The sequence below is a fragment of the Lampetra fluviatilis genome, chromosome 20 (assembly GCF_964198595.1).
Source record: "Lampetra fluviatilis chromosome 20, kcLamFluv1.1, whole genome shotgun sequence".
In the NCBI taxonomy this organism is placed as follows: Eukaryota; Metazoa; Chordata; class Hyperoartia; order Petromyzontiformes; family Petromyzontidae; genus Lampetra; species Lampetra fluviatilis.
In genome coordinates, this window is record NC_136294.1 from 9,562,147 (window position 1) to 9,582,833 (window position 20,687).

Consider the following 20,687-nt stretch of genomic DNA (forward strand, 5'->3'; position numbering starts at 1 on the left):
TGATGTGCTAAGAAGAAGGCACCATGTGTTGAATGTTCTTGCTATTTAATTAATATCTACAAAGGTAGAACGATTGCGTTTCATCGCTGAAAAGGAAATCACATTTAATTCATGTTGTTCAAACAAAAATAACCCCTGGGCCAGTTTTGATTGTATCGAGTTGCATCAGAGAGGCCATTCTGCTGCCTACAAATTAACATTTAATCAAATTTCACCAACAATAACTTTTTTGCGAGTGCCAAAGCACGCTCGTGTGAGCGAGTGAGTGAGTGAACGGATATTTAACGTGAACATTGATTTGTGATTTACTTGTCTGTGAACTCGCGCTTTAATCTCTCGCCGGATCATGCCGCACCACTTCTAAGCCGTCACTTGATTTTAATGAGCGAGCGTTCACATCGGCGGTCACTGTCTCATTAGCCAAAGTGGTGTAAAGTCCTGCCACGACCTTCACTTGACACTAGGGGGCGGGGGAAATAAATCTGTCAACCCATAAAAAATATGATAAATCTCTTTGAAGTGCATGCTACAGTAAAACAATGTAACTCAGGTTGTTACAAACATTGGTTTTTATTCATTTTCAGAGCGCTTTACACTTACGCGATGTACATCAACATAACTGCGCGACCCTGCTCATTCTGACAACATGATCTGACGATTGCTTGCCTGCTTGCTGCTGCTACATTGGCATGTGGTGCACAATTAACAGAAAGAACTCAACACGTTCATCAATAACACGGCGTGTGTGGCCTAAACAGGAAAACATATAACAGGCGACGTTTCAAGCAATGGCCCTCATCTTCCTAGCATGCAATAATTTTTATCGAGTATTTTTTTAAATTTTGAGATTACTTATAAAAGTGCATAAATACCCCCATTTAAAAACGGATTCCTGCGCTCACGATAAATGCATTGAATCGCGAATGTAGCGGATCAACTGCTCTCCATTCACACACGTGCTCCCCAATCATTTTATGTCAACCCTGCGGCCACTAGAGAGAGGCGCTTCGATACATTACGATGGCAAAAAGAGGTTCGATTCTCGAATCGAAATGCGGCCCCCAAATCGAGACACTTAGTGGAGCCACGAGACAAAAGGCGAATTTTATAAAGTCATGTCCTGCATGCTCCGAGTTGGAAGTACCTTTCACCAGCGAGCCATCTTGTCACTGACAGAGCCTCATTAGAACAAACGCCAAAATCCTCCAAAGCAGAATGAATTACTCTGCACAGAAATTGTTCACGAGTAACAGCGAGTCGGCAAAATAAACTCGCTGATAAAGAGATCGGGTTGAGACTCGAGCAGGAGGAAGCCAAGGTGTGGACTCAAGAGGAGTTCACCATGATCATCTTTGCTTCATTGGTGTACTTTTGACCATATTTGGTATGCTTTTGTAATTTAAAGGACCCAGGTCACACTTGCAAATGAAGAGTCCTGCTGGTCTCGTGAGATCTCGCCTGGCTCAACAAAATCAACTTGAATGCCATTCGTGCCACTGCACACCTCGCCACATTTCCCCCTTATCTTCTGCCAGATCTCACAGCTGTTGTGGGGGAGTTCACACCCGACCCCCAAGGTCTGACCCCCAAGGTCTGTCCCTCACAATCTGTTCAACCACAGAGTCTGGCTTCCGTGCTCGGCCACGACCTCTGGGTGCCACTCCAATTCCCTGTCTCGGTGACCTCACAAGAGCTCTGGGTGTAACGATCTTCCCTCCCCTTCTCGATTCATCGCCGCAATTCCGTCCAAAGAATTGTTGCCATTTCATTTACATCGTGGCGAATGCAGCTGCCGCTAGTGGCTGGAGAGATCAGGTGAAGTCATTACATGCAATGGAAACAAACTGAAAAACACTCAATCTTCAATACGCCATTTCAATGCGTGCATAATAAGCTTAAGAATCAATATTAACGGGTGAACAGAAGCAGGGTTACATTTGTAGTAATAATAATAAGTGTCCTTTTTTTACCCGGGGGCAAGCCTGAGCCTCAAGATACGTTTTTTTCAGGAGGTTTCTGCACTGGGATGTTCGGCCAATTCCAATAATGAGGGCTCTGCATGCGGGAGGAAACTGGAGTCCCTGCAGAGAATCCACACATACGAGGAGATATTCACTCAAATCTTCACACAGATAGCTTCAAGAATCAATCTGCTGTGTACTGACACCTCCTGGCCACCTCGCAGCCTAAACCTGTGATCCACCAAAGCTTGCCACCTATGCCATTTCCCAGCCATCAGACCCCGCTCTTGCCAATTACTGCTTAAGACCATAATATCGGTTTTTTTTGTGGGTTACATCGCGTAAATATAAATGTGTCGTTAAACCGGCCACCACCCGACACAGCCAATTAGAAAGTATTGTTACTAAATCAAGCATGCCAATTCGTTACTAGTACAGCACACCGGTGTGTTGTGTTGGAGGAGTGTAAACCCACAACATTTACAATCTGAGTACGGTGTTTCGCCAGTAGTTACAACTAGCTTCACCAGGCGACAACCAGATTTGCGGAGAAATCCTCCCGTTTCTGCTTAAGGCGTTAATCACCCTTCTAGTGACACCTGCTGCCCATGCAAACTTACTTTTTGTTAACAGTCAATGAGATGTCTCTAACTCGGGGACCACAAGAGATGGTGATGGCTTGGGGAAGAGGCCTTCAGCCAGCAGTGGACTGATCATGGCTGGCCATGATGATGCCCATCTCCCGTGACCAGGATGCGTGGTGGTGTGGATATAACGAAGACGCAAGAGGCGCTGGATTGGGCCATCGCGCAATCATTTTTTTTCCCGCACAGCCTTTTAATCTGGCAACCAGCACACGCTTCCCGAGTTTCGGAGCGAGGCGTCTTCTCTCCCTGGAAATCTCAGAGCCCTTCCCTCGCGTGACCACGAAGCCACGCGCGCAAACATACGACGGCTGCCACCGCACCGTCCCAGCACGCCGCAATTACCCTAATTGCTTCTCGCACATACAGCGGTTATTTATAAACTGCTTTCACTGCAAAGCAATTTTCAAACCGTGCGTGCGCATGCCCCCCACTTTGCATCGTCGCTTCACCTCCCCGTACGCCCACCATGCCCAATCAACCACGCCCCCCCACCACCATCTCCGCCAATCCTACCCGCAAGAGTCTGTCGGGCAAAGCTACGCCTCTCTAACAGTGTGTTGACGTAGAAGAGCATTAGCTAACTTACAAGGTGTGAAAATAACTTTGAGTTTTGGGTTGCCCATGTGGCAACACATTTAGTATGTTCTAGCCATATAATAATGTTTGTGTGGTGAGATCGCCCACTATGCGTGGAGACCAGGCTGGTTTGTTGAATTTCAAGGTTAAGATGATGACCCAGCGATGGGATTTTCACCAGCTGCATGGAGTTGGTCAAACGGGGCAGTGAAATCACACTAAAGTGGGTAAAATTGTGAAGAAGTCTGAAATCCGCTGTGTTATAGTAATTATCATTTACAGATCTGTAACCCCTGTCTTCCCGACATCTCCTGCTGCTGTTGCTGATTTCATTGGGGATGTGCAAATTATACAGTAATAGAGTACACAAATACTGTGCACGTGTGTGGGTGTACAACCCTTTGTCAATCCACTGCTGATAAAAGCCCCACCCGAGCCACATCAGTCACGGGGGGGTTGTGTTTGATCAGACTCCAACACGTTGTATCTATGTATGTAGCACTTCTTTCGCACCATACAAAGACAACCATGCTAATCGGAGGTGCGGGGGAAGGACAATGTTGCTTCGCATGGAATGATGGGGGGGGTGGGGGGGCAAGAGAGGTTCAAATATCACTGCCACTGACAGAATCCGTGACCGAGAATCGAACTCGCGTCACCGCGTACGCAACGCAGTGCGCGCTAACCGCTGCGTCTAGCGCTCCCACCCGTACAAACACGACAGACGCTATTATATTTGGCAAGTGTAGTTCAATCCCACGATGGTTCCCAGGTTTGCCCACAGTGACGTTTAACGGTGTCGCCCGCAAACGCACCACCCACCCCCCATCGCCTCTTTCCGCCGCTCCGTAAAAGCGGCGGAGCTGAGCAAAGAACTCCGAGGAGAAGCGTAATTTTTGAGCGCTCGCGCGCGAGACCCGCCACTAAAGATCTAAAAGTTCCCCTTTGCCTGCCGCGCGCGTTCCACCAAGGCCCCTGCATGTTTTTGGATCGCGCGCTAATTGCGCCGCGCCGCAGTCGTGCGCCCAAACAGAGCCGCGCCTGCGCGCGCCGCGAGTACCAAAGGTGCAGGCATTAAGTGGTCTTTGCTGCCAGATGGCGGCTGCACACAGGGCTAGTTTAAATTAGGCGGAGGAGACGCTGCGATCTGCCCCGGGAATCCGCGTTCGTCACAGCCAGCTGCTCGCCGCCGTATAAGAAGACGTGGGCGCCGGGTTATTTATTTAACGAACCCAAGTCGTTTATTAGAATAAATATTTGGAACGGGGAGGGGGGGGGCAGCTTTTGGGGTCAGGTCTAATTATCCGTACGGCCTTAGAAGCTTCTCACAAACAAACGAATAGCATAGACGTGCTTTGATGCAACAATTAGCAAATATCAAAACACCACAGGCACGATGCACTGTGTATGTATTTGGGTGATTTGTTTATCTTTCTTGTACTTTGCACTACAATTGTATTGTTTGTTGTTGTAACGTTCTTACCTGCCCCTACTGGGCACCTGTGATAAAGAGCTTTATAGCTCATCGGATTCCTCCAGTATAAATACATATTCTGATTCATTGAAACTATTTATAAAAGTTAAGTGCCCTTGGGGGCAGGATATGTCACCAAAAGGGTTGATGGCTGAAGGGTCAAGAACAATAACAGAGTGACAGCCACAAAATCGAACACGTCCGAGATGAAGTCCACTGGAGAGATGGAGCGACGAAATTAGTTTGTGTGCAAGTGCGGGGTGGATTGTTACACGCAAAATCATAAGAGAGATGGCGGCGGCTTGGGGAGGCCTTCGTCCAGAAGCGGATTGACAAACAAGCTGGGAGCCAAGTTGCTTGAGACGCGTCAATTTCTCACCTAGTTTATTTATTTCTGTGGAAGGGAACGTGGAGTGGCCAGAAACCCCCCACCCCTTACCCTCTACACCCCCCCAACCCCCCAACCCCACTTGCGGAACTGGAAGTCACTGTAAACCCATTCAAAAGGCATCGGCAGAGGTTCTCCAAACTCTATGCACCCACAGAGCCACTGCCCATCCTCAACAAATATCTGCAGACCGCCGTGCAAGTCAAAAAGGTCAGATGGTGTTTTTTGTGCAACAAAACTTAAAACCATCTGCAACAGTTCCGCGGACCACTTCCCGCGTGCGGCCTTGCGGAGGAGCACCAAGAGGCCCGCGGACAGCAGATCGTAAACAACCGCACTACCGCACAGATTCACCGACCACCGTCGTCACAGCTCTGCTGGCCCGGTGCCTATACGATCCACCAAGCACAACTCCCCAAAGCACTGAATTTGAGGCCCTCCATCCCGACAGAGGTGGCAAGTGAATGAGGGGGCAGTTGAGAGTCACGTACCTTGGGGGCATCTTGGGTCTGGGGGAGGGCGTTGGGGTTGGCAGCTGGGGGGCGCTGGGCCCCCTGACCATGCGGAAGGGAGACTTGGGAACCCTGCCTAGCTTGAACCACAGCCCCATGCTGTTCAGCTCCCTGCAAAAAAAGGTATCAAAGACAAAGATCCCCCGTATAGCCTTAACATACTTTCGGGGTAGGTGCTGCTCACGAAGGCTGGCACGGTACGCGAGGGGGTGGGTGGCCAGCACCACACCCGACTGCATTTGTCTCCCCAGTGGTGCTGTTTACACACCGCACAAGGTACTCATCACACTGACACGTACCCAACCACATTTAGTTCTAAGTATACGTACCGAATGAGAGCACAAAAAACCATCGAGTTATAATTAGGCTAATTTCCAACTAAAATATCAATGCGATAAGGTAATAATTTCTCTCCATAGCAGGGTTTGAAAGTGCGTCCCTTAGTATGTGGATAATAAACGTCACTTGATGGGACATTGGAAGTAGTTCTGTGAAATCTGGTTCAGCAGGCTATTTTCTCGCCCACAGCTCTGTCGTACTCAACATTTCCAAATGCACATGACTTGGTGATGCTGCGTTGGCAATGATGCAAAAGCACAAATAACAAAAAACCTCAACACGTTCGTCAATAACACTGCGGGGCCTTAAAACGAAAAGAATAGAATAGGCGATGTTTCACGGCAATGGCCCCATCTCATATCACAAACAGAGAGAGGCCTAAGAGTGCGTGGCTAACAGTTGGTGACGGCAACATGAGGCCCGATACGCATTAAATTACAACAATATATTCTGGTGAACCATTATTTTGTATTGGCATATGTAGGTTACTCCTGTTCCAAACAAGGGCCATTGCTCGAAACGCCGCCGATTGTACACAGTGTCATTGGAAAACAAGTTGGGTTTCTTTAATGTTCGCAAACGATATAATAAATCTCAAAGCAGTCGGTGCAACCCCGACGAACCCACTCTGTACAGCCAGCCAACTCGCGTACGGAGCGGCGGATAGCGCGAGTGTGCCCAGCCGGCACCCCGTGCCCCGTGCCCCCCGTACCCGATGAAGGTGTAGTGCGGCGGGGGCTGGCGCGCCCGCCCGTTGACCTTGACGTCGCAGACGGCGACCTCCGTGGAGTCGCGCGGGATCAGCTTCACGCACAGGCGCTTCTTCTGCAGCGCAGGCTCCTCTGCGCGGTGCCACACGCACAGATACAGAGATGCACTAAGACAAAGGTCCTCCGTGTAGTCTCTAACACACACAGTTGGGGCGAGCGCTGCGAGCAAGCGCCTCTCGCGCTCGGCAGGGGGGGGGGGTAGTGACCGAGTACAGCCGCCTTAGTCTCTCCCGCGTTCGTGTCGACACACTGCACCAGGCACTCGTTTCAGGCCGAGTTGACCTAGAAGAGGCCTTAGCAACTGCCAGGATAAATGAGTGCACGCCCCAATGTTAATTCAAGCAGACACACTCTGACAAGTTCAACTCCCGGTTCTGGATCAAATAAGCCCATCATTTCCTTGGAGCCGATTAAATTATTAACACTGTCAACAACGGTTGTCCTATGGGATGACTGTAGGAACGTGGAATTTCAACCGGTGGCTCGTTTTTCCATTCCACGTCACCACCCGCTTAAACTAAGCGCCGCTGGCAGATGACGTGCACGTGGAAATGCGCCGACCGCCAAAGTTGGAAGAAAAAAAAAGACACCTTGAGTAAAAAAAAACACCCGGTGACATATAAGCTGGGCGATGTGCATTTCACGACAGCCATTTACCAACAACGATGAAACGCTGACGTCCGTTTGAATATTTCCCGTAATCTGGTGTGACGCACGCAAAGGTGGAAGAAAAAACCATCACAAACAAGCCTACGGTAGCGGCCCACCGAGGCCATCGGCTAGAGTATACACTGTCTAAGTACCGGACGTGAGCCGACGTTTGCGACGGGTGAGAGTAAACACATTCATCTTTCCACAGTTAGGGTCCGCGATATAGTCAAGGGCACAGCGACGCGAGCGCGCGTGGGGCCGTCGCGTCAACAGCACAGGTGGCGGTGCGTGGGCCGCGCCGTCGCGTGCAGAGCGCGTGACCTTGTCGAGGGGCTCAAAATAATCACGCGGGCGTCACCGCAGAGGATACAAAAATCTAAATAAGCAGACCATTTTGTCTCTTTTATAAATCCGTCTCTGCGCGTTAAAAGAAACAAAACGGATTTCTTGCACAACTCATCAGCCGTCACAGCCTTCCGGGAGTCCATAATTTCGGCAGAATTATTTCCAGACAAGCACCCTCTGTACCGGTTTTGACGTAGTGTATCATCAAGCAAGCCTGACTCTGCCGATAAGAAACTGCATGTCAAAACCGGCCCAGAGTTCGGGTTAACTGAAATGAAATACTCCCAGAAGGCCATGCAGCTGATGGGTTGTGTAAGAAATACATTTATTTTTTCATATGGAGAGATAGATACATGAGGAAGACATATTGTCTGATTATATATTTTGTCGAAAAGTAGAAGCCTGTCAGCAAGTAGACTGCTGGGGTCAGCTTCATAAAACAACTGAAGTACAAAATGCCCCCCTTAGCTCCTATTTAAATCAGTGTCTTTTCAGGGAAATTTTCATTTAAGGGGTCTGACATAACTGCCCACTGAGGATTTGTGTGGGAGTTCACAAACGAACTCGACCGAAAAAATCGCCAATGTCATACGCGGGCCACGATTCACTGCTACCACTGTTGCCAGGCGTGTGTGTGAGTGTGTCGTTCGCAAAAAAGAAAACACACTGTGCGAGGAGAGGTGTGGCTTGGTGGCCTGAGGGGTCACTGGGACCATGGTTGGAACCGCTGAGTTTCTGCGTTAGAATCTGGGTTTTTTGGAAGCCCACTATTAAGCCGGGTGCTCAGCGGTAATGAGTTGATGGGTCTCGGCCCGGTCACAAATGCTCGGATAAATAAAATCCATCGCATGTGATTTGGTTTTTTACTTCAAGCCGCCACGTTCAAACTCTCAAAATTACAAACGCCAGGTTTACTGTCAAGCAATAAACATATCTGTGAGCAGCAGGGTGTGAGAGAACCACACCCCGATTGTGATGTTCTTGTCATTCAAAGTCCCCATTCCCGGATGGGATTGGCTGCTCAGATTTTCTTTCTCCATGAGCTTAAATTCTGCACCTCTTCTCTATTCCCAGCCACTGTCCTCGTATCTTGTTCCACCGTAGCCTCCCATCCCACCCTCGGTCTCCCTCTCCCCGTTCTGCGCTGCACCGATGACAACTCCACAGCCCTTTTAGACGATGGGTCTCTGTGTGAGTCTGTGGCTCTCTAATCTCCACAGCCCTTTTAGACGATGGGTCTCTGTGTGAGTCTGCGGGTCTCTAATCTACACACCCCTTCTAGACTATGGGTCTCTGTGTGAGTCTGTGGGTCTCTAATGTCCACAGCCCTTATAGTTGCATATTTTTTTGTCCCTTCTCAACAGGTGCCCAAACCATCTCACCTCTGTCACCTTCTCAAGAAGATTAGCAAAAACCCCTTGCTAAGGCTCCAAATTCTGCATCATCCCTCTTTTCCCTTTAAGATATTCCCAAACATTCTTCTCACATTCTCATCTCTGTCCTGGCAAGCAATCTCTTTCTCCTCCTTCCTTACTTCATTCTTTGTGTCAGCGTTTCTGCACCGTGTACCAGCACTAATCACGTCACTCTTCCAGAGTGATCGTTTCACTGTTTACAGTATTTGGCTGCTATACATTTTCACATGATAAGCCACTCCATGAAGCTATCATGTGGCCAGCTGGCTTCTGAAACACATTCCTGCGGATGGAGCTGGTAGGAACGTTGGGTTGCTCGGTCAATGGCCAGGGTCAATGGCGGCGTGGTGTATTCCGCAAATATGCCCGACTGTGAGGGCGGCCACAAGCCGGCGTGAGTAGGTTAAACGTTGAAGGGCACCACGGGGTGACCAGCCCCTCCCCACCCAGCCCCCCACCACCCTCCCCACCCAGCCCCTCCCGACCCCTCCCATTTTTGGATGCACGACAGACGGACGGACACAATAATCCCCTGTGGGCTGGTGTAACCAGGAGGTTCCTACCAGTAAAAGAACTACATAGCTCAGTGAGCCTTACCTGGAAATACAATACATTTTCCCTTCCAGTCTCTCTGGCATCTTTGCATCAAATACAACTCCTGAACCCTCAATACATGTAATCTGTCCTGCTTCAACAAATCACTCGTGACATGACACTTACAGCACCTTTGGAATAGAAACGTGAAAAAATAAGACTAACTAATAACACTACACGATTTCGTTTCGTTCAAACTAATATATCTAAATCGGCTTAACCAGGACAAGGAAGTAACGGTGTGAACAGGATGGATGAGGGCAGACAATGCAGCTTCTTTCACTTTTCTTGACTATGAATTCCAATGTGGGGGTATTGATATGAAAGTGGACAGGAGACATACAAACATACTCTTTGGTTCTGTCGGTAAAGTCACGTAGGAAAAAAATTAAAAAATTAAAAATGTTAAAAATAACGAAATCACGACGTTTCGGAGGCAACACAAGCTTCAGTCATCAGGTGGGACAACCACAGTAAAAAAACATTTGCTGTGGTTGTAAAAATTATTTTGCTGTGGTTGTCCCACCTGATGACGGAAGCTTGTGTTGCCTCCGAAACGTCGTGATTTAGTTATTTCTTTATTTTTTTTCACCTACGTGACTTTGCCGAAAGAACCAAAGAGTACGGATCCTTGCAGTCACAAAAACTTCAAATCTAGACATACAAACAATGAATGTACATGTTACCAAGGCAGCCATTTTTAATGGACAGGTTTACTGAGACACATAATTGAATGGATTGGTGACAGACGGACATATGAATGGACAGTTAACAGACAAACATTGAATGGACAGGTTACTGGTGAAGACATTCCAATGGACAGGTGACAGACAGAAACAATGGACAGGTTACCGAGACATACAATCCAGAAGTGGGACACTTTATCAGCAGACCCTGGAGATACGGTTTTGCCTCTGCAGCAGTTATGGAATCTGGCATGGGGAAGGCAGAAAGGGTGAGATATCGTGGCATCACTGACTGGCATGAGCTATGATGACCTCATGATTTGTGAATAAATAAAAGCTATGCCCAGAAAAAAATAAAAGTTCTCCCAATAATTTTGATGTTTTACCTACGTGACTTTACCGAAAAAACCTAAGAATATTCTCCCAATAGTTCCCCAGTAGAAGATATAATAATCAATCTCAGGTGTACTTCACCTGCTTAAATAAATCACAATTAACCGAATTACATTTTGATTTAACGCTTTCGTCACTGCAGGGATTCATATTCTTGGTTCTTTCGGTAAAGTCACGTAGAAGGGAAACAATAAAATAATAAAAATATAAAACAACAACATTCTCACGACGTTTCGATGGCAACATAAGCAATCATCATCAGGTGTGAAACCCACAACAAGAACATTTTAAAAAGTGGCGTTTTTTCTTAACGAAAAAAACGCCACTTTTCTCATTTTTTCTTGCTGTGGTTTTCACACCTGATGATGATTGCTTGTGTTGCAAAACGTCGTGAGAATTTTATTGTTTTATATTTGTATTATTTTATTGTTTCCCTTCTACGTGACTTTACCGAAAGAACCAAGAATATATAATCGAATTACATTACAGGAAAGGTTAGGGTTAGTTTGAGTTTATGGGATTGCTCCCTTTTGCAAGTGTTGCATTGATAAACGCTGATACACACGAAGAATTCATGCATTTGCGCATATATCACATTTATACGGTTTCACAGACATACAAGCAATCATTAATATAACGGTCCTCTTTACCGTCACAAAAATGTCCTCGTGTGATTAACAACTTGCTTCCCAGCTTTAGCAAAGCCATTACTTAAAACTTGAACAAAATAATCGTGCAGTAATTACAGCTTTCTGAAAATTAATCTTCAACAGCAAGGTAGGGTTTTTTTTTCTGATAAATGTGTTCAATGTTGCTCTGCCAGATGCTTAAGCGGACAGATTAATTTGCCGCGCATTATCAGAGCGTTCTCCAAATTCAGTGACACACACAGATATTGCCTTTGCAAATTTCCGATACACTTCCATCATCTGCACAAAAATAGTCTCACCATTAAACAATCATTACATCCAATTACGCAGACGTGTACAATTGTATTTGATGACTGTCAAATGCCAAGCTTCTCAAATGGGCAATAAGATTTATAAAAGTCAAAAGCACCTCTGCGCAAATGAGCAATGGTGCAGTGCTCACCTTCATATCTTTATTGGTGGCTCTGAGCTAGTGGTGGAAAGTCCACATTTTTCAGAACCAACCTGGCCACAAATTGTTGCTCAACAAAGTGGCTTATCATGTGGAAAATTATAGCAGCCAAAGAACGCGTGTTTCTAAATATGGAGGGAAAACCCAGTGGACCCGGAGGAAAATCCACGCAACCACGGGGGGGGAAACATGCAAACTCCAAATAGACAGGCATCAGGGTCAGGATTGAACCCACGACCCCCTGTATACCAGGCGAGACAGTTAACATCTCGCCACCATGGCACCGAAGCAACCACCAAAATAAAGCAACATCGTAAGGGTGCATTCCCGAATTTTCATAATAATCTGAAAAATTCTGAAATCAGGCCCAGATATGAAGTTTTTGGTAAACCGAAAAAAAAATTGTACGCTTGGATTGACACTAAAGTAAGATGTCACGTAAAATGACACCGCTTGTATTCTGTCATTTCCCCAAATGATTGGTATCATCTTCTTGGTTCTTTCGGTAAAGTCACGTAGAAGGGAAGTAATAAAATAATAAAAATAAAACACAATAAAATAATTCTCACGAAGTTTCGGCCACAACGCAAGCAGCCGTCCTCAGGTGAAAACCAGGTCCGTCGAGGCGACAGAGTCTGAATGAAACAGCACACGAGCTTGGAGCATATATATAAGCTGGGCGCCTTGACAAAGGAATTTGCATATCAAGAGGAATTTAGCATATTTATGGGAAATGCAGGAATGTGATTAGTACTACATATGCATGTGCATTATGATTGGTATCAGCCGACTTCACTGTAAACAGAGTGAAGAAACTGTGCTGATGCTGCTGCTGCAGGGGCAGTGGTGTGCAAGAACAATTAACAAAAACAACTCGCATTCATCAATAACACTGCGGCCTTATAACAAAATATATATTAGGTGATGTTTTGGACAATGGACCATCATCATAGCACAAATATGTTAGACTATTAAATCACATAAACAATCCAAAACATCTGAGATAAGATCCAAAATGTCCCTTAAAAACCGTGTATTTTTTTAAAATCTGAATCTCATCCCGATGTATACAGCTATACATTTTTTGCACTTAAACATTTCAAAACAGACATCCTATTAGGATGCATTTTGGTGAAACCTGGCAATCTAATTATCCTCAAGTCTCTCATTATACAAAGTTAATAACTGCCAGAAATACAACTATTCTACAATGCATTGATGCACTCGTTTAGAGCAATTCATTACAATCCCATCAAACATTCGCAAATAAGCTCGTACACACACCACCAACTTAAAACTATCCTTCACGTCCCAATTTAAAGCCTAATTGATTTTCAACAATATTTCTGAAGGATCTTGCCACGTGAGATGTTTACCCAATCATTTTGTTTGGGTGGGTTGGACTGGAGTGCCCAGAGAAACCAACACATGTGTGAGGATAACAATGCACACATGGTACAAAAAGGTTCCATAGTAAGATTCCTTTCAACTGGAACTTTGTTTCCCCTATTTACATTTGTTTGCGGAATGCGTTCGACGGTGGTTTCATAAATGACATATCATCCACCAAACCACCACCAAACCGCTGCTACACAGACGTGCGTCAAGCAAGGTGCGCGTCATCATGGTGACATTTACATTACGTCCGCAATCCCTGGACCTGAAATACAGGGTGGATCAAAACTTAACTGCAGTAACCTTGAACTTTTTACGGACAGAGGGGCACCACAGTGACAAGATGTTAAGTGCCTTCCTCGGTATACAAGAGGTCGTGGGTTCCATCCAGACCCCGACGCATGTTGTAAATTTGGAGCTTGCATGTTCTCCCCGTGGTAGTGTGGATTTTTCTCCAGATCGATCAGTTTTTCCCTCCACATTTAGAAACATGCTTTTAGAGTATTTGGCTGCTATATATTTCCACATAATAAGCAACTTTGTTGAGCTGTCATTTGTTTCTTCTGAAAAAAAGAGCTATATAAGTCAGTTAGCCTTACCTGATAATAATTAAAATATAAAAAAATAGTTTAGTTTAACTAATTTCACAGGTGACCGTGAGACATTTGGATGGACAGCTTACTGGGACAGACATTTCATTGACCGTGTTAACCATGAAAACTTGGGAATTTGTGTGTGGTGAAGAACAACACTTGACTGCAGTTATGCTTGCATACATCGAGTAGACAACCACTGCAGCGGCACAGCTGGACGCACGCTTACATACTCGAAATACAATTACAGCGGCATTCTAAATATATATGCAGCACTAAGAAGTGATGAAAACACGCAAGCCCTAAGAAACCAGTCTGGTAGCTGTGGCTGGCGACATGGGCAGAACACGCAGCGATAAACAATTAATTTTGTTATCACTGTGCCACTACCATAACACATTAAGCGAACTTAAACTCTCTTTCATTTATCTTTCTTAACATTGAAGCAGGAAAGGGCCTATCAAGAGAGACCACTGTTTACAAGGAAGGCCTGGCAGAGAAGAGGATGATTCCAATAGTTTTTGTAGTTTAGTTGCCTACTTAATTTTATAATATGTTGTTCTGGGCTTTTAATATCACCACTCAATGATATACTCTTGCGAATCACGTCACGGGCTTTTAATGGTTTACTTTAAAGCCTACAGGGTGTTCCCGTAACACCCTCTACTCATACAAATCAGAAGCAATTGACATTTCACATCTGCTCAAACCGGCTTAATTACAAAGCCTTGTCCATTCAATCTGTGTGCTTTATAACCCAGCAGTCCACCGAATCTTTCAAGGGAGACTTGGGTCAAGCCCACCACTCATCAGGCAAGTCTTTGGGACATACAAGGACCGGCAGAGGAGGACCCTCGATTCAGGACCACGAGCCGGGCATGGCATTCGCGTGACTTCATTTAAACTGGGCTAGCGGTCCCGGATGGAAAATAACAAAACCTTGAGCACCGGTCATCGTTGCCTTGGGGACCGGTAAACAAAGAGCGGAATGGCAGCTTATGAGCACACTGCACGGATCAGTGTGCACATACTAGAGGACTGAAGTCACGGGAGATGTTATTGCCAAATGTGCAGCTTCAAGCAAAAAACTGCCCTGAAGTCCCTTTTTTTTGTAAAACTTTGTCGGCGGTTTGTGGCTCTCCTTGCCGTGACCCGTGCCGGGCAGGCACCAGGCACGCCAGGCTTCTTTTCCGAGATCGGGCTCTCGTCTTTCGCCTCCGCTGCGGGAAATATTATCTACAAAAGAAGCAAGGGTGGAATGACACTTGAAAGGCAAAGCCGGACGCGGCCGGGTCGTTCGGGATCGCCGTGGCCACGTGAAAGAGCACCGAGCCAGCACCGCCGAGGCCCTGGGTGTGAATGCCGGGAAGCGGCCACCTGAGAACAGACCGGGTTTCTTACGTGCAGCAAGTTTCACCGTCTCAGCATGAACAACCATTGGCTGCAAGCACATTAGAGCTTGTTGATATGTTGCGGGTTCACAAACCGTGGAAATATTGGGGGGGAGGGGTGGTCAGGAGAGAAGGGGGACAAATCCATGGGGCTGTCCATACCCATGTAATACGTTTCTATGGGGATTCTGGTCAATAATCACCACCTCATTTTGGGGTCAACCATCGGCACCACCAGGGACTACCACTAGGACCACCAGGACGACCACACTGAGACCACCAGGGCTACTACCACACTGGGACCACCAGGGCTACCAATGCCCAGTGTGCAAACTTCGCCTGACTCCACCCAAACCCTCAGCTCATCATCCATCATCCCTCCAGGGTAAATAAAACGAGTGCCACATTGTGAGGAAGCCAACAACGCTTGTCCTTTGGATAGACTGACCGCCATCGTAGGATTGTGGAATTCTACCATACGCTCACGGCTCTAACAACGAGCGACAAATACCGCCTCAATACTTACTTGGACAGGAGAAAGAAAGGGCGGCTACGTGGCACTTGTAGCCTCGGCTACTGCCAAGCGTCTGGCATGTACACAGGGCGGCTACGTGTCCACGGTATGACCTTTGCTAAACCCTTAGTGCACTGTGCTTCAGAGCAGCGCATGGGTAAGGAACATGGCAAGGTTGACCTACACTGGATGGCACGGGCCCTCCCATCTAGCCCGAATGCCACGCTGGACTCCGGGGTGGAATGGGACAAGATCCACTCTCGAGGCATTGCCGATACATTTCAACGGAGGTTCTGTCCAGCTGAAATTGGTGATGCTTAGCTATGATAAGCCGAGCATGGCCGAAGCTTACTTAGGTTAGATTTGATAAAGATTCGAAACAAAATCCCTTTTCTATCACACGAATCTTCCATGGCAGAATCCCTGTTAAGAGTTCCATTCAAGCGAATGTAGATTCCAACACGGAAATCAGAATCTTTATTTTAGAGAAATACGATGAGTTATGAGGCTCTTTTTCACAGATGTCCAGCATGGGCAGGAATGACTGACAATAAGATAAACAAAAGAAACTAGAAACGTGGAAGAATCTCAGCTCTACCGCACATTGAAAAGAAAACGTTACATTTTGGATGTGCATCTCTTTAAGCTTCGCCAAAAGAGGTTGTGTGGCAGATTGGACAGAGTGATTGCCATTGCCACATTTGTTCACAACGGGGGAAAGATCACAGGGAGTAGAGGTTGTGTAAGATGTACAACCTCTAAGAATGTCAACAAAAAAATGTACGCGTCACTGTCAGGCCATTCACACGGGATGTTTACACGTGCTATCATAGTAGCACACAAACTTACAGCACAACTGTGATATAATAAATGACAGGTACAAAAGCTAGACACACATTGTAAAAGCTGTTAATGTGTACAGGGCGCAGGGCACCATTCAGCAGTGGATTAACAAAGGGTTGAATGTGAACAGCGTGTAAATGGATGCATTTGAAAAGATTGAAGATTCTTGTTCAAAAGCACAAAGTTCGCACGCCTTTGCTTGATAAGATCGGGACACGGTGACCCTGGACATTGGTGCTATTGCTAAACATAACACTACCTCACCTCCGATTGTGCAACACACGTGTGTTCTTCCGGGAACCCAGCGAACGCCATTTAAAAAATAAACTATTTTTTTTATTTTATTAGGCAAGGCTCACTGAGCTAATTGGCTCTTTTGCAGAAGCTACCTGGCCACAAATGATGGCTCAACGAAGTGGCTCATCACATGGAAGTGTATCGCAGCCAAATACTCTAAATGCGTGTCATATCTAAATGCGGAGGGAAAAACCGGAGAACCCGGAGAAAAATCCACGCGACCACGGGGAGAACACGCAAACTCCAAATATACGGACGTTAGGACCGGGATCGGACCCACGACCTCCTGCATACCAGGCAAGGGAGTTAACATCTCGCCACCGCAGCGCCCCAATTAGCCAATGCCTCACAAAATTATTTGGCCTCGTGGCAAGAGGTGGACCGAACACGTTGTATAGGTGTTGCACAATTCAACCGCAGCTGCAAACTAAATACAAAAAAAAGCGTCACTTGACCTTGCTCGCAATGTCACGTGGACTGTGAAAGATAAGCTGCAACTTGACTTGAACACAGGGATCTATACATGTTACACTTGTACACTCTCACCTACCTACTATTCACATATGTGCCCCCCAGGTTTTAGTGAACAGTGGCTGAGATCGGGGGTGACCAGAGTCCAATTCCTGGACATGCATAACATGAGTGGCGAATACCTAAACTGGTCCTGCACCTTCCCTAGGTTTACTTGGTCTTAAATTAGTACCTGGTGCAGTGTATAAACATCAGTTACTGGGGAAACAAAGGTGGCCGTGCATGATGCTCGCCACACACTGCCCCCATCTTTCGCCATACCTGCCTTAATAAGTGGCGGTTGCTGACAGCACTTGCCCCAATCGCTCTATACGGCAAGAGGGAAATCGTTGCCTTTTTGCATTGAACATTAACATGGACAGTTAGTATTAAACACAAATGACAGCCTAGTAATACAGTGGCTCTGGCATCACGTAATTAATGGGGCCACTACACAACACGGCAGCCCATTATCATTACTTTTGCAGAAGGCTAATAATCCGGAAGGGCTTGAGTCAGCAAAGACGCTTGCGCATAGCGGGCTCAGTCACAAGACTGATGACAGAGGCAGTGCACAGACACAGCCCAGAGACCCTTGCGTGCGACCCACCCTATCTCTGGCAACGTCTAACGCCAGCTCAGTCTGGCGAGGAGCAGATAAAACGGCCGCGCATACCCCACACACAGGGGTGGGGGTGTGCGTAGAGTGCCCGGCGGTTTTCCCAGTGGGATGGGTATCCTCGAAAAGATGTTCAAATGTATGGTGATAAGCAGCATTTACATACGATGACCAATGCTTCGGCTTGAATGCAAAACGTGTATTGCATTGGCGAAGGACTGTGAATGCCGGCACGGCGCACGATGGGCAGCGTGTGGTCAGGACAGCACAGGCGGTTCATTTTTAGTTGAATTAGGGAAATGTCCCGCTATTGCGTGACAAACAGCCACTAAACATCCACTCTCAATTAGGGTGCACGCATCAACACTTAGCCTCGAGCATACAATCACACAAATCAACAGGGGAAAGGGCCCCCCTGTTTATCACTATAGACCAGAAAGGCTAGAGCTGTTAGTGAGCATGTATTGTGCCGATACTTGCTGTTTGTATCGTGAATGATGTAACCATGATTGTAACTAACATCTGTACTGTACAATATCTGTACTGTCGCAGGTCATCCATGAAACAGAGCCTAACAGCACATTGGGCCCTTCCTCCTGAAAAAAAAAATGCCCTATCTATCTTCATAAAACCTGTTAACCCAAACCCACAGCTTAAGTCTAAAATATATGTACCTCGGCTGTGTTTTGTTTCTCAGACCGTCTCATCGTGTAAAACTTCATTAAATTATTTTTAAAAACACTTCCAAGTTATTACTAATCATGTCATTATGGTACTCCAGTGATGTTGCCAAGGTGTCATGAGAGTACATTTTAACACATCGATGGAGTGACGCGACTTGAGCGATATGGTAAAGTGCCAAATTGAGATTTTAAGATCGTTGTTTCTCATGAATGAAGCTTTCAAATTGCGTGCAACAGTCTGGAACACAACAGCCAGGTACGCATCCACATCAGCTGTTTTCGGGTTGAGTCGTCATCCGGACAGGTGGCTCAACGGTCGAGCAAGCAGCTCAGTGCGAAAGGTTGCGGAGTTCAAATCCTGGTTGGCGATCGACTCGGCCCATCATCCCTCCGGGGTCAATCAAATTAGTAACGCTGTGTTGGAAGTCAACTCTGGTTGTCCTTTGGACAGACTCGCACACCCCGCCGTTGGAATATGGAATTCCGAACACCTACTCAGAGCTGCGAACGGGCAAAGAACACCGCCGCAGTGCTAATTCAAGCAGGAAATCACTGACTTCACTTCCTTTAATGGCACAGACATTACTAATACACGGGCTGTGACATATCCATAAACATTTACGAGTCTGCCATGCAGCACAGTAGCCTGTGATCATTACTTTTACGGGTTAGTGCTCCAGTCATTAATATGACCATATAAACTTACCGCATATGCATATATCTTAACAGTTATTGGGGTTGCAATTCACATTTTGCTCGAATAACTACCATTAACTTGATTACGTAATTATTTGAAAAATCGATAGGGCATAATGAGCACCTGTATTGCCCGTTGAAGAGAAACAATTCCATGTTGGAACAAACGTGCGTGACCATTGAGGCCAAATCTCCGGTAACCGTGCCCCCATCATCACATCTCAGAAGCTGGATAACACACTTGGATGGGCAACCACCAGGCAAATCAGGTTGTTTGTAGCCTGCTGCGGGGCTACGCGTTTGCCAGCAGAGTCTAGCAAATTGTCGCGCTGTACTCATTACGCTTCGCACCTTCATCGGACGCAGCACTCGCCAGCGTAGTGAAGTACTTCAAAGGCCCTCAACCAGCAACGGATTGACAAACGGGCCGCACGTGTGCAACCGGAATATTGTAAAAGTTATTCAGCTTTATGTCTTCCGGTTACACGTCCACGCTTATTACTGTACCCCCCCCCCGCCCCCAGTGAGTGAGTGTGTGGCTCTGTGGCAAGTGCATGCGGCCACTAGGGCCCTCGGGGGCTCACTCGTGTCCAGGGTGTCCTGCACGGCCATAAATCCCACGGGCAGCGTCTCCTTCTCTCCCACCAGCTTCATGTCCACCACCACGTTGTCGCCATGTCCCTGCGGGTCACACGCACACGCATCCACCGATTAACCCCGATACGGCGGCGGTAGAGCAGCACGACCTGTTAGCGAGCGCCTATTAACCCTTTCCCATGATTGGTACCGAGGCCCCCATAAGGCGATCGTGTCGCTACAGTTCTTTGCGGCGACTACAATGTCTTTAAAAACAACGGCACTACGTCTCTATAAATAAAATGTAAGCCGAGGCCGTTAGCGCATTCCGAGATTCAGCTGCGAACAGGACCCCCTCCCGCACCCTGCAACTTGCAGACATCTCGGAATGGGAAAGTGTTCACGGAAATGGCATGCCACAAACGAAATCAAAATCAAACGAACGCCGTTGATTTTGTACGATAATATCGTACCGAGACTGTCTGTCCTGGGCTGTCCAAAGTGAGTGGTGATGTTTCGTTTAATAATGGGGGGAGGGGGAGGTGGGGAGAAAGAAAAATACTTTAACATTATGGTCTGGCCCATCATTATGGCACTCCAGTAATGTCACGGCGATATCATTACTGCAAGTTCTACGATGTGAATGACGCGAAATCAGTCGAGGGCCACGGAGGAGTACCTGCCGAGAATGTCAAATGTTTTTTCTCTCATTAAGGAA

General features: G+C 46.8%; 1 protein-coding gene across 3 annotated transcripts in view; it reads right to left on the reverse strand.

The window, feature by feature from the left end:
- MVB12B (multivesicular body subunit 12B) overlaps nt 1–20,687 on the reverse strand; it is a 101,843-nt gene that overhangs the window by 64,717 nt on the left and 16,439 nt on the right. For all 3 annotated transcript variants that reach the window (XM_078865584.1, XM_078865586.1, XM_078865583.1), the window contains exons 4-6: nt 19,978–20,074; nt 6,610–6,739; nt 5,538–5,669 (exon numbers count right to left, since the gene is read on the reverse strand). In XM_078865584.1, coding sequence (XP_078721710.1) covers nt 5,538–5,669; nt 6,610–6,739; nt 19,978–20,074 — 359 coding nt within the window. The remainder of the gene's footprint in view (nt 1–5,537; nt 5,670–6,609; nt 6,740–19,977; nt 20,075–20,687) is intronic.